The sequence below is a fragment of the Pelobates fuscus genome, chromosome 2, assembly GCF_036172605.1.
Source record: "Pelobates fuscus isolate aPelFus1 chromosome 2, aPelFus1.pri, whole genome shotgun sequence".
Taxonomy (NCBI): Eukaryota; Metazoa; Chordata; class Amphibia; order Anura; family Pelobatidae; genus Pelobates; species Pelobates fuscus.
The window spans coordinates 86,494,258-86,509,065 of record NC_086318.1 but is presented as its reverse complement, the minus strand read 5'-3'; the positions used below and the strand labels follow the sequence as shown (position 1 = coordinate 86,509,065).

The 14,808-nt window shown below is 39.3% G+C and overlaps 1 protein-coding gene across 1 annotated transcript in view; it reads left to right on the top strand.

The window, feature by feature from the left end:
* FARP2 (FERM, ARH/RhoGEF and pleckstrin domain protein 2) overlaps positions 1–14,808 on the top strand; it is a 104,412-nt gene that overhangs the window by 87,488 nt on the left and 2,116 nt on the right. Inside the window, exons 16-27 of the mRNA XM_063441677.1 lie at positions 220–362; positions 2,868–2,943; positions 4,531–4,768; positions 5,844–5,974; positions 6,060–6,128; positions 6,469–6,558; positions 8,170–8,190; positions 8,420–8,496; positions 8,963–9,057; positions 13,219–13,328; positions 14,055–14,162; positions 14,387–14,538. Coding sequence (XP_063297747.1) covers positions 220–362; positions 2,868–2,943; positions 4,531–4,768; positions 5,844–5,974; positions 6,060–6,128; positions 6,469–6,558; positions 8,170–8,190; positions 8,420–8,496; positions 8,963–9,057; positions 13,219–13,328; positions 14,055–14,162; positions 14,387–14,538 — 1,310 coding nt within the window. The remainder of the gene's footprint in view (positions 1–219; positions 363–2,867; positions 2,944–4,530; positions 4,769–5,843; positions 5,975–6,059; positions 6,129–6,468; positions 6,559–8,169; positions 8,191–8,419; positions 8,497–8,962; positions 9,058–13,218; positions 13,329–14,054; positions 14,163–14,386; positions 14,539–14,808) is intronic.

Sequence of the window (14,808 nt, the reverse complement as noted above, 5' to 3'; positions counted from 1 at the left end):
GCTGGGGAACTTTGTGCAACACATTACACTTTGCTGTGTTTTTTTTTATAGCTGTAGAGATCTGTGAGTTCTAATGTTTTGAAAAATGCTGATGCACACTGCAGATAACTGAGTTTCATTCGATCAGGGCTATGTAAACCTATTGCTGAATTGTCACGTTCAAATATACACAATGTATGATTTAGACATGGAATTTACGTGTGTCCCTTGCTTCTGCAGTGGCTGCATGGGACTCTTTATAAAGGACAAGTTTTCCAGGGGTCATCAGAAAAACTATTAAAACCTCTGTTTATTAACTTGGAGCCTGTGCATCAGTTTCATCAAAACTTTGTCCAACAACTTGAGGATATTCTCACTTTCTGGTTAGTACTCTGGCGAGCTATATGTTGCTTTCTTTTTGTTTCACCATCTCATTGTTTCCACCATAGCATTGGATCACAAAAATTGCAAGATGAGCCAAGGTCGGTTTTCCTAGTAATACATAATAAATAAATTACTAATGATTCTTGTATTATTCCCAAGAATGATAAAATAAGCTTAAATTGAAATCTGGTTTGTTTATTGATTAATTCTTCTGGAGACGGCCAGATTGATGAGATTATAATTCTGCCTTTTCCCGGTAGATTAGGTGGATGCTCATGTTTTTTTCTTGCTTAATAAACCACCCCACCCAACTGCTGGCAGAGAAACATGAATTCATAGCTATCGTCTATGTTTGAAGAATCAATAATCGTTTTTTTGGGTTTTTTTCTCTCTTTGCATACAATGATAGTACCATGGTTTTTCACAAGCTGTGCCCATGCAAGATAGTAGGAGGCAAATACGACTGTATTGCGTCAGTGGCATTTACTGATAACTAATGGGAAATTTTGGAAGTTGCTGAACGTGCACAAGCTTATCATGTCTTGCATGTCATCACAACTAGACATGTTTTTAATCCATCCATACAAATAAATATAAATCAATTGTCTGACTTATTGCCCACCCCACTTCCTGATTGGAGGTGGGTTCAGAGGGAAGTACTGATAAAACTCAAGTAAACTTTTCTCTCTTTTTATATATATATATATAGTTTGGCTTTGCTTAGCACATTAAAAGTGGGTGTCAAAATCCTCTCTTGAACTTTCCTTTTAAAGTTTTTGTTATTTTATTGCTTGTAAACCAACTGGGAGGATGATTCCATTTATTTGTTGTGCTGATGTGTCTGGAGATCACACCTGCTTTATGTTATTGTATATTTTTTGATTAAATTGATACAATATGCACTATAATCACAACAGTTTATTGTGGTTATGATGTGAGGAATCTGTTGGCGGTGTCGCCCTTCTTGCCTCTAGTTGTCTTAACACCAACATCAGCTCACAATTTCTGTTTTCGGGATCCATTTTCTGTAATGTCTCTTAAATTGACTCCTGCACAATTTTATACTTTAAGACCGATCTAGTTTTTTCTCTTTTATCTTACAGTTAAAAAATATATTTATTCAAATGCTTATTTAAAATCTAACTTAAAAACTTTGGTTTGTTCTATGTGCCGTTTTTCTCTTTTTTTTTTTTTTTTTATTAATTAATTTTTTTACTTCCTCTAAATTATTTTTGAAGGGGTTGTCTAAACCAGTGTTACCCAACCCAGTGCTCATGGACCACCGACAGGCCAGGATTTATGTATTTCCCTGTTTTATTCCTATGGAGATGCCGACAAAACCTGGACTGGTTTGGGGATCACTGGTCTAAACTACGTAACCACTACAGCTCAGTGTGGACAGCAGTGATCGGCAGAGAGTGCAGGGCTAAACCACCCCCACTACTCTTAGCCAATCCATGCTCAGGTTCATTTTGTAACAACCTTCCTAAACGGTTTGAATAAGAACTTAGAGACTGTGCCCAGGAGACTCTTGGCAACATAATCACTAAACTGAAATGTTCTATGTTGCCTGGATTGCACCTTTAATGACTTTTTTGTGTCTGATACAGTGATATGAGGTGTTAAATCTTAGTGTTCTAATACAGACTCTTTCCTCTTCTGTTGCTGTTAATAAAGTAATTCTCGATGATGGTTTTGTTGCCCAATATATTGGGCTGTATCCTACTACCGCAGGTGACTTCTCTCTGGAAACTGACTAGCACGTTTCTCTTGAGGTCTGTGGTATAATTTCTGTTGAGTTATAAATGGTTCATATCTATAGTAATTGAATTCATCTCAATAGGCTGTACCATATGCACTGCTTATTGTGTTATTGATAAATATATTGGCGCTAGTGTAGACCCCTAAGTTACACTAGTTCTCCTTGACTGCACAGCATTGATCTCCAAATCTGAACGATCAGTTTGAAAGCAAATTTAGACAAATGTGAAGAGGCTTAAAGTCGACTGTCACTACAAACAAATATGGGGTTATAGTTCCACCACATGGCCATATTGTGTTAAGCCCACTGATATTGGGGTACTGTGAAGTAGTTGTGGTCTTAACACAATATGGCGACATTATGGAACTGAGTCGACAAATTTGTTAGCTGATATGTGATTTAAAATTAGCCTTGTTAAAAATTTGTATGTGCTTGTCCTTAATCTGTATTTTGTATAAATATTGGTCTTTATGATAGCACCACTGCTGAGAAATGCATGTTCTGGGTCTGCCTACGCCCTCACCTCCCCCTCGCCCCCCCTTTCAAAATAAAAAAAGTTTATTTATTCCCCCCCCCCCCCACACCACATCTGGTCTGTGACTGCCTGACCTCACTGTGTGTGTGAATCTGTGGGTGGTCAGTGTATACAGTGTGTACAGATGTTGGCATTTGCTGTTAAATTCAATAGATTTTCTACTTGGTCCTGTTAGATGTATATATGTATGTATGCATCTATTCCCAGGGAAGGTCGATCTGCACACGCTAAGGACACACAGATAATTGGAGACTTCATGTTAAGAAATATGACCTCTCTAAGGGTGAGATTTTATACACTCCTATTTTTTTTTCTTTCTATTTTTATGTCTGTGGTTTTATAGGAATTCAAATATCTATTTATACATGTGTGTATTATAGAGGCTCCCTCTTATGTTTGTTTGCGCATGTGTTGCAGGCTTGTATAGTCTAAAGACATCCCCATATGTTAGTATGTGTGTTTATTGTAGGCCCCTTTGTTTGCCTATATATTTTATGGAATTTATGTATATATGTTCTGAATATGAAATTCATCCATTATAGAAAGATCTCTGTGAAGTTCCAGTCCATTCTCCAGTGGTCTCCAGTGGTCTATGTTGTCCATTGCCCAGTCTTTTCTGTACTACACGCAGTGGTGTATTTTGAATTTGTGCTGCCCTAGGCATGACTGAACTCAGGCACTCCCTTATTTAAATTTTCCCCACTCCTTCCTGTCAATGCCACAACTCTTAAAGACTAACAAACGCTTTGACTGACATACACACACACCCACACACTCTGATACACTGACATACACTCACTGGCAGACACACATACTCACACACTCCCTGATTTAACACAATCTGATGGACACACACAATTGCTGATTTGAACACAACCTGACAGACACACACAATCACTCAGACACACACTGACCTACACACATTCACTGACAAACACACATTGACAGACACACACACATTCACTGACAAACACACACACACTCCCTCACAGAACCACACATTCACTGACAAACAAACTCACTGACACACACACACACACTCATTGACAGACAAATATACTCACTGACAAGTACTCAGACACACTGACAGATATAACACATTCACTGACAGAAAAAAAAAACACACACACATTTCCCCCCCCCCCCCCCCCAACATTTACAAATAATTATTTACTTTTACCTTTGGTAGAGCTGGGTGGATTTTTACCTGGGGTCCAGTGGGGCTGCTGGCCGCTGCCACTTAGTGATGCCGGGTGCCGGTGTGACGTCACATTCCGTCTCCTGGCATCACTGCAGGTTGCGTGAGGGAAATGAGCAGGAAGAGTTTAGATCAGCGCTTCCTCGCCGCCCACCTGTAAAAGAAACTGTCCGGGCGCCCTGGGGGGGGGGGGGGGGGCTCAAGGGTGGCCAGCCGGCCCAATTTTGGCCTCCTATTAGTTAAGCCAAACAAGTTATTTGCCAGGGCACTTGTGGGGCAGCGTTTTTTTACCACTCCCTGGAATGTGCCGCTTAAGGCAAATGCCTTGTTTGCCTTTTGCTAAATACAGCACTGATTACACGCACCACCCCAGTCCATTCTCCATTGGTCAGCTTGCTGAATGTGGGAGGAACCTCTCCTCTTAATTCCAGTGATTTTAAAAGTGCTGTTTTCCATTTAAAATCTAATAATTATATTTGATCGGTCATATTTCTTATGCAACACCAGGCAGTGACTGATTGTAGTGTACAGTAAGCAATGGATGACAATCACTGCAATGTATAGAATCTACTAAATGGAATGTTCAGGGTATTTAATGTAATGATTCTTTATGTACTTTAACCTTCCTGGATAAGAAATATAATATTGGTAAATACTGATTCTTTGTTCCAGGCTGTTTTACCTTCCCTGCAGAGACTAGAAGATTGGTTTCAGGAACTCCAACAACATTCTCCAGAGCAGCAGGATATCAATGTTTTGTTGCAGGAATTTGAACAGCAGAGGGTGTGTTACCTGCCTCTGAGCTGTCTCCTGCTGAAACCTCTGCAGCGCCCCCTACAGTATGAAAAGCTGCTGGAGCGGCTCTGCCGGCATTACCCGCACTCCCACTGTGACTACAACAACTGCCAGAGTGAGTGTTTGTTACCATGGAGCGTTGGATGGGTCAAGTGGTCCAATTCCAAATAAAGTGCAGGAAAAAAAAAACTCAAGTGTAGCATTGGAAGAACAATATTCCTGTTTGTGCAGATGCAACATCACTATTGATGTGTAAGATTAGTTTATGGGTAGCAGGATTAATTATTCTGGATTTGGTTCAGAAGACCTGCCACTGGATTAAGGTGTAAATAAAATAAAATGAAATAAAATAAAAAACAGAATTTTAATTCATGATAACACAGATGGCCACCGACTTTGTACCATAATGATGTAGATGAGCAAAAAACTGGCTGTGGGTACAGTAGTTTGCCTATGAGAGACGTTTTAGCCAAAATTCAAACACTTGTGGTTATGTGATTGAGATAATCAGGTTTATTCACTAAACACAATTATAGTACATTGAAAAGTGAGTTGCAAACTAGAAAAAAAATGGCCAAATCTGCTATGGTCACAGCTTGCCTATATTGGTGTAAATATTTTTACATTTGGTTTTCAGTTCACAGCAGTAGTGTTTAGTGAATAAGCCCCACAATATGGGTAGATGTTAGCAGCAGATCCTTTAAGTCATGATATGCGATGGGCTGGACTTGGACGTTGTGTTAAAAAAGGACTTATTTTAACATTAACTAGTGGTTGATCATTTAGACTTTCCTTAGTGTCCTACCTCTGTATTCGTTAGCTGAACTTGCCACGTATAGTGTGTTGGCTATGGTTTCGACTATCCATAAAATTAGCCAGTTGGGTATAGATTATGAAGATAGAAAAGTAAGTGAATAAAATACCTCAATCACAAAAAACATGTAGCTGCAACTCCAAAATTAAATAAGCATGGATATACTGGTTTTCATCATACTTTTAGCCGCTCAATGGGTGCCATAACAGGGTAACCTTCTCGGTGTTGGAATCCTCCCAGTAACCAAATGATACTTCACACAGGACCTATGAGTGCAGATCAACAAACGTGTCCTGTGTGAAGTATCATTAGATTATGAAGGTGCAGTAGGGCTTTCCAGAAGGAGGAAATCAAACTGTCTGTGTCTTGATGATAGGGGCACTCGGAGAGGCAAGTGCAGCGAGTTCCCAGCTCCGCCACCGCCTGCTGCATCTACACAACCTGCAGAGACTTTGTCAACTGCAGAAAGATCTCCTCGGGGGAGAGCACCTCTCAATGCCTGGCCGAGTGAGTACACATCATGTCAGGCATGTCAAAACTGTGCCAGTGTATAAACCTCCATGCCGGAACATGTGTCTGTTATGTCTTGCAGGAGTTTATTCGTGAGGGCTGTCTCTTCAAACTGACCAAAAGTGGCCTTCAACAGCGCATGTTCTATCTGGTAAGTATGCATGGGTCTTATCCCACATTGCACACAAAAAAAGGCACACACAACAATTTTCAATATTGTTCACATATAATGGGGGCTTCCTACACAGAGGAGACTGTGGCAAATCTGACTCTGGTGAAATCGGTACGTACGAACAGCCTAAAGAGGGTTTGAGATTTAGTCTGTTCACCACTCTCAAAGCCCTGCTTGTAGAGAAATGCTGTGATTGGTGTCCTGTTTACTTGTCTATTTTACAAATGCATTTCATGGTATTTGCTGTTTGTGTAATCAGAAGAGGACTGTAACAATAGTAAATAATGTTGGTAATGGTTTGTTTGATGTATATAATCAGTTTTCAGATATGCTGTTGTACACACGGAAAGGGTTGAGCTGTACCAATCAGTTCCGCGTCCACGGACGTCTCCCTTTGCATGGGATGCTGGTTAGTATATATAGTTATATATACATTTTTTTTATATATGTAAATATCCTTCTTATAACACTTTCTTTCTCATCTGTGTGTGTGTAATTGTTCTACTCTTAAACACATGCCCATATGCATAATTGAAACTACAAATATTGAATTGGGGGTTATTGGCATTTAGATATCACCAACTTATTTCAAAGGCAAAGTTGTATTCCTAACACTATATAGTGTCCCTCCGCCTCCGTGCCCCCCACCCTCTGCCAATCATACGATTAAAAAAATATTGTTATGAGCAAACAATAGTCACAATGCATACAAAAATATAGATGACAATCAGATTAGTTACACCAACAACTGATAAAAACAAAAGGGATAAAATAACAGAAGTCTTAATCACTTACTTAGATTTTCAAAGAAGAATTTCTGCCCAAGGGGTTTCTAGTAAGAAAAGAGTTGACTTTCTTAGAATTGGATTCTGGCCCACAAGCAAGTACAAACACACTTCAGTATCATTAGATATATACCCTGTAGATTACCAAACCTCGCCCAGAGGTGGAGATAAGGTGTAACTATAGATATACAATATTAAATCCAAGAAAGGATAAAATAAAGGTGGATTTAGTACATGTCTCAGACTAACCAACTACCGACTATCATCTGAAGGCATGGCCCTTATCTTGTTTTCTTTTTCTCGTATATAACACGCAAAGTTTATTATAAAAATTGTGCAGTCTTTTCTCATGCCATACTACGGTTTACTTTGAGTGGCCAGTATCTGCTATTGTGTCATTACCGCCATGTATGTACCTTTTATGCACACCAAAAATAAAGGTGGATTGGCGCTTAAAAGTGCAAATGTAAGTGCAACAACCCCCAGTGTCTAAAATTACTCAAATGCCACTGAAGAAATAGATAAAAATAATAAATAACAGGGGGTGCAAGAGTGATCAACAGCACACAGGGATAGATACTTATTAGTATGAGTCTGCAGAAGGTGCCAGGATAACCCTCACCGGCGGGGTGGAGAGTACAAGATAGGTCTCCGTGGGAGGTGTGTGGCAACAAGCTGAGGGATCGGCCACCTCCCTCGTGGTCACTGTGAGTAGGCCACAGTTCCACCTCCGGAACATTTTGGAACACCCCCTGGCTCTATATCTACTAAACAGTGAATTATACATGTTTGCCCATTTGGGCAGTGGAGTGTTCTCAAGTATATGCTTTCTAGTGGAACCATCTAATGGGGCATCTGGAGTGGAGGGGCAGAGTACTGAAGCCAAGGAATCTGGTCGTGACTAAATATACACGGAATTGGGAGGCTTACCTAAAATATATATACACACAGTATTCGTAACAGTGGTTTTGATGTAAAACCTTCATTTATACAAAATGCTCACAAAGTAGGTAGTAAAAAAAAAAAAAAAAAAAGAGAGATGGTCCACTTGAAGAAGTAGAAGTGTGACCTTAGCAAGGTGTCAATAAAACATGGAATGTCACCAAGATATAAAATCTCTTAATAGCATATGATAATATAAAGCACAATCTATGTCTATAACTTAAAATGCGATTATTCTATGTGATCTGTATTTATATTCTTCCTCTTTAAACTATCTGTCACTTTTTCTGTAGCTGATGGTTTTGGATCCACCTGTGAGTATTTAAGATAATTGAGCTATTTGTGTGTATTATAGCCTATCATTTATGGAATTGACTCCTCCTAATTAGCTGTTTTGTTCTCATTTGTTAACTTCTTAATCCTTTAAACCCTTAGATTTCTTAAACTTGTGTAAAATCTGTTTCCCTGCGACTTCTTTGTCTTTGTATGTGTTCTATATCTTTCATCTTTGAACCTTCATGTTTTTGTGGTCACTGTCCACAGGCTGAGGACAGCCAAACGTCTGTCCCCCACTGCTTCACCATCTACTCTGCACAGACCACAATCGGTGTAGCAGCCAGGTGAGTAGTGAGCGAGTAGGAACAGGCATCATGGAGGTCATTTTAATATGAACATTTCTAATTCCTCTAGTAATTAATAGGCAAAATAATGACAGACGTGGTCCTTCCATGGTGAGTATGTCAGAGTAGTAGAAGAAACATTTCTAAAAGTTACACTTTTTTGGGCATACTTACAATAATTATTTTGTTTAGGGAAAATACTTATTCTTATAACGATTTCAACAGTGCTTACTTACATAGTCACACAAAATGTAGAATAATGTTCTTTATGTATGTAAATTTAAATGATTTGTATAGTGATGCTCTTATTCCAAAAACTCACTCCACTATTTTTCTCTTGTGATGCTTAATCTGCATGTATGCAGTGCTGTTAGTGTTGGTCTTATTGAGATATCGAATAGCATCTTTAGATTCCCACCCCATTCCGTCTCTGAAGCTTTGAGGAACATCTTCATTTTCCTTTCAGTTCTCAACTCGATATGAGACGCTGGTTGGATGATCTGATTGCGGCCATAAGCAGGGCACCAAGATATAGTGAGCTCCCTGCCCTGCCGCTTCAGCGTGAGTTGTGCTAATTTTGGCTTTTCAAATTTACTTTAAACCTCTCTCTATAAGATTGCAGTTTGATCGTCTTACATCACATTGTTTTGTAATTTGCTAAAAAGGTTAACTGTTGCTAATATGTATGACTAGCAATTTGTGTTGTGTACAAGGGCATCTCTGTAACCATGTGTCATGATAAGGCTAGAAGTGAGTGGCCTACAGCAGCAAAATACTCTGACAGGTGTTAGTCCTAATAGTTGAGAAGATGATGGGTTCTATCAACAAAACTGAGCAACATTAATTTCTCGAATTAGCTCATATTTGTATTGGAGATTGAGTGTTCTGCCATAACAAGGGGTCAGTTATCCACACATTACTCATTATGGTAGGACATTCTAATTGCTGAGTTAATTTTGTTTAGGGTGCCTGAACTTGCAGAAATTGCCCGTTTGGACATGTATCTAACATAGATCAGCAAATCCAATAGGACATTGATAAATCCCATTTTAATTGCCACTAAACTAGTGATGACTAGTATTTGGAAGAGTGCTATTGCCCATCTATTTCAACAGTCTTGGGATAGACACTTAACTTGTTGTGGCATGGAAAAAAACATGACATATTTGGTACACTGCTTTGCAAAAATACCATGACAGACCTTTCTAGTCAAATTGGAGTAAGCGTAATCAGAGGCATAGCTAGGTCACTATCTATGTAGGCACCTCTCCCCTGAATTTTAAACTTTTATGTCGCTTTTGCACTACTCATCTTTGTGTGTATCTCCTTACCATTCTTGTGTAGGTCTACTAATCCCCCTTTCAACCTTTTATATCTCTTAAACTCTTTCACTTTCTTCTGTGTCTCTTAACCCCCTTTTCCTCTTGTCTTTCTTAGCCTTCTTAACCTTTTTTTTTGCTCCAACATACATAGTGACATGCAACCATACATGCACTCACACACAAACACAGTTGCAACATAAACTAGAAAAGCTACAATTTCTGGGGAAATTGTGTGAAGTGTTCTTGCCTCCACCAGTAGTCTACAACTGGAGTGGGCGGAGTAACTGTTATTATTTATTTATATAGCACATTTAATTGCAACGTTGTTGCCCAAAGTGCTTCACAGTTACATTAAAACATAGTTATAAAAACATAAGCAGGTGCAAAAGGCCCTGTCTATGACATCACTTGCTGCTCCAGCCTGGCACAGGTCAGAGTATTTTGGCGGTTGCCATCTTCAAACGGTCGTATTTTAAAAACTATAAATCCTACAGCGAAGAGCTTTATATTGTGAGAATCACAAGACACGGGCCTACATTTTGCATAGTATGTCTCTGAAGTATTAAAAATGAAGGCACAGTCGCAGTTTAGAAATTGCCCTTCAAGTTTGAGCTGGCTAGAGTGGAGTTTCAATGAATGTCAATGGACGGCGTGAGTTGCAAACAAATGGTCATATTGTGAAAACTATCAGTACTATTGCTTAGCTGTGAACATTTCTAGTGGCAGCAGGGATAGCTGAACGTTTTGATATAAGATTTGTGTAGGTGGGCTCAGTGGCGTCTCTAGTATTAATTTTTAAGGGGGGGCACATGGAGGGCCAGGGACAAAAGTAGGGGGGCACCTTTAATCCCGCCCTTGCCGCAGTTTGACCCTGCCCCTGGTGCATGTTAAGCCCCACCCCTGACACAATGTGTTTTGTTTTTTGAATAATCCCTGGTGGAGGATTCATTTTTTTCCACCAGGGATTGTTAAAAAAACAAACACATTTCCTTTGATACAGTGCCATAGTTGCCAACATTTGAAAAGAATTTCTAAGGACATTTTGCAGCACAGCTATCAATTAATGTCTGGGTATAATATCCCTGGACAGTCCGTGCTCTCTGTATAATACAGGGTTGTGTGTATAATAAATTGGGACAGTCAGTGCTCCCTGTATAGTGCTGCTCTCTGTATAATACAGGTCTGTTTGTGTATAATATCCCAAGACAGAGAGCAGCACTATACAGGAAGCACTGACTATCCCGGGATATTATAAACACACAGATCTGTATTATACAGATAGCTGAGCATATACCCCATGTCCCAATCGCTAGACTACAAGTACCTGTCAACAGCAGCTCCCAGACGCGTGTAACAGGGCTAAAATGTGCGGCAGCTCACACAGATGATTCAGCGGTAAAGTGCAGTCGCTGGCAGAGCCAAACTGGGAATCCCTGAGAATCCAAAGCAGCCCAAAAATCCAAAAATGTATGCCATTCCTACAAGTCAAAATATATATATATAGTACAGTAAGCACACAAGCTCACTGACATGCGCAAATAGGCTTACTGACAGACAAAACTCCCTGACTTACACACAAGCTTACTACAGACAAACTCACTTGTATAAACAGAAGGCTCACTACAAAGAAGTTCAGGGACACACACAAGCTCACTAAAGACAAGCTCACTGACATACACATGCTCACTAAATAGAAGCTCACTGACACACACAAGCAGTACCATTTTAACAGCGTTAAGGGCCCCCGGGCAAAGCAATGCACTGGGGCCCTTCCTACACAACAACTCATGCCACTAAGTGGGCTTGAAAATAAGGGAGTGGTGGCAGTTTAGAAATCATGTCCTGATTTTTCAACTTTTGCCAGCTCCCACTCTAGTTTTGAACATTTTGCCATTTATTCCTATGGGACCAATTTCGCCACAAGAACGATGATATTTCATGAACCATTCGGCGAAACGTTCCACAAAGTAATAGCAATCCGATCGGGAACAATCCGCACATTTCTGTCTATGTAGTGTAAAAACGGTGGGAGGAGTTAGGGTGGTAAATTTGGCTATAATAAGAATAATAATAATATATATGTGAAATAACATTAAGTGGTCTTGCTATGCAAGAACACTTAACACAATTGTACACAATCACTTACACATACTTATACCTAGACACAGAGTTAGACGCACTTTGTCACATGCACATGCTCAGTAACGTATATATACACACCGTTACACATCCAGATGCACAGTCAGACACATACACTTACACACACACAGACACATGTACACAGTCGCGCACACCACACACAGTCATACAAATAGTCACACACACAATGATAAGTACATGGTCACAGAAACTGTTATATACAGTCACACACAGTCAAAGAAACAACCCCCCCCCCCCCCCCCAGCAAGCGGTGATTTGCAGTAAAGTGTGGCTAAGCCTCGGACGGTGGAGCAAGTCTCTATGGCTATGGTTTCGATGTGGCTGGCCTCTACATCCAGCGCCCATGGCCCATGCTCCCCCAGCCCCCCTAATTTTGCAACAAACATTTTTGGTGTATTCCCCTTTATTGGAATAGTATTATACACACTCCATAAAAATAAGACCCTAATGTAATTCTATTTCTATACTGCTTCGATCAAATGAAAAGGAAATTGATGAATATATGTATTTTTTTAATTTATTTTTTTGTGAACAAAATTGACTGGTTTGTCATACAAATGGTTTTAAGTGGTCTCATTAATACCTCTGTTGCATTTCTTGTTTTGTGAGAATAAATATTGGGGGGGGGAAGTGGCCAATAGAAAACTGTAAATGTTTCTTTATTCATCTTAGTGCCTCAATTTAACAATTTAAACTTAACGTTTTTTTTAATAATTAAAAGGAAAGGCTAGGCTAATAGTATTCCAACACTTATATTTTTTTTTACCCCACGCACTAAACTATTTGTTGGTGCTGGCCATTTTCCAAACAAATTATTATTATTATCGCCATTTATATAGCGCCAACAGATTCCGTAGCACTTTACAATAAGAATTTCTCCTAAAGAAAAACTGATGACAAACTGCGTGGTGAGCAGTGCAACTGACCAGTCCACTGCTTCTCTGAATGAAGCGTTAAATTGGCAACTGATATCACGAATTACAGAACATAAAATGTCGATAAAGTTGATCATTCTTATAATGAAGTGTCTAATTGAATGGCAGGGGTATATGGGTAATGCAAGGGCAAAATGTGTTTGCACCAAAACCGCTTCAGTAACTGACTGACTCTTTAACTACCAACTATGAGCGTCAAACCATTTCATTAAATTCTTATAAGGCCATGGGCCATGCAGAATAATTACTAATGTCCAACAATAACATTGAATATAAATCCTTTTGTTTATATTTTTGCTGTGTAGAACCTGCGCAAACATCCACTGTTCAGAATCATCGCCCTAACACGTTGAGCCACGTCTGTTGGTATAGGAACCAGAGTGTCTCCCTTAGCGATCACACTACCATGATGGAGGTAACTGAAAGATTTTTGTCAGACTTGTAATATAAGAGATAGCTATAAAGAGAGACTTCATCAGCAACTGATATTAGTCAGATGTCTGCCTTATTTTTGAATACTTACGAATGTGATCTGTGTCTGCTTCCTCTCTGCTAAAAAATAGTTTGATTTCATTTAAAGGGACACTCCACGGCCCAAATACAAAATAAAAATCACTGCTTAGTAGATATAGTCCAAATGAAAACTTAAATGCATTTAATTATGCATTTTTTTAAATTGGGGTTGTATATATAATTACAGATTGAAAATACTACAGATCTCTTGTTTGCAGGTTTTGCAAGCCCTCCCATTCTAACTGCACCCAGACTTTCTGTAGCTGTCCAATCACAGACTTCCCAATGCAGCCCAATGAGAAGTCTTTGCAAGGCAGGTGCTCGGGGCAATTGCTGCCTCTTGAGTTTATCTCCACTGAGCTAACCAAACCAGGAAGTAACATGACCAGTTGGCTGCTTAAAAGCCAAGGGGGTGTAACAAAGTTAATTTAGAAAAGTGTTAAGGTCTATTGAAATCTGCCCTTTTTGTAAAATGAAAATAAGACACACTCTTTATACATAAAGCTATTCAGAAAACATAAAGTGCTTTAGGCGTCTGGAGTGGGCCTTTAAGTTTCCTGCCTTTCTATGGAGATAGCGTGCATATATATGTACACATAAACTCTTTATAAATATCTGTATCTACCAGAATCAATTATCGGGATACCTGCTTCGCAAGTTTAAGAACAGCAATGGTTGGCAGCGGTTGTGGGTGGTCTTTACCAACTTCTGCCTTTTCTTCTACAAAACACACCAGGTAAAATGTGACGTAATATATTCTTACAGTGAAAGATAACATATATATATATATATATATATAATATTTATATTATGTCTTATAGCAGTCCCCTGCTCAACAGAGGATTGATTAAAAATGTTTAAGTGAAATGTGAAAAAATACAGACATTTCTGGCATAATATCCATAGATTATGTGTTGCCTCTGATCTGTTATGGAATTTAGCTTTGTATTCGGTTTTCAGGAGGACGCTCCCCTGGCCTCCCTGCCTCTCCTTGGGTACGCTGTTAGCATCCCATCATATACTGATCCGGTCAGCTGTCAGCATGTCTTCAAACTGCACTTCAAATCACACGTGTATTTCTTCCGGGCAGACAGCGAGTACACGTGGAGAAGGTACATAGCTGTAAATGCTTAATCTGAGTTGGCGGTTAGAAGTATTGGGTAGACTGCTAATTTGAGTGCATAATGAATCTATTTCATAAAAATTAACTGAAATGATGGCTACAAGCATCTCAATCACATTATTCTATAACCGTACGGTGTTCGTTTGTATCCCAGTAAGTCTAGAATTACTATGCTCTCTGTAATGGCTTGACGTTCTTATGTATTTGTTGAAATCCAATACAAACGATACATTGGGACAAAAAAAAAATGGTCTGCAAT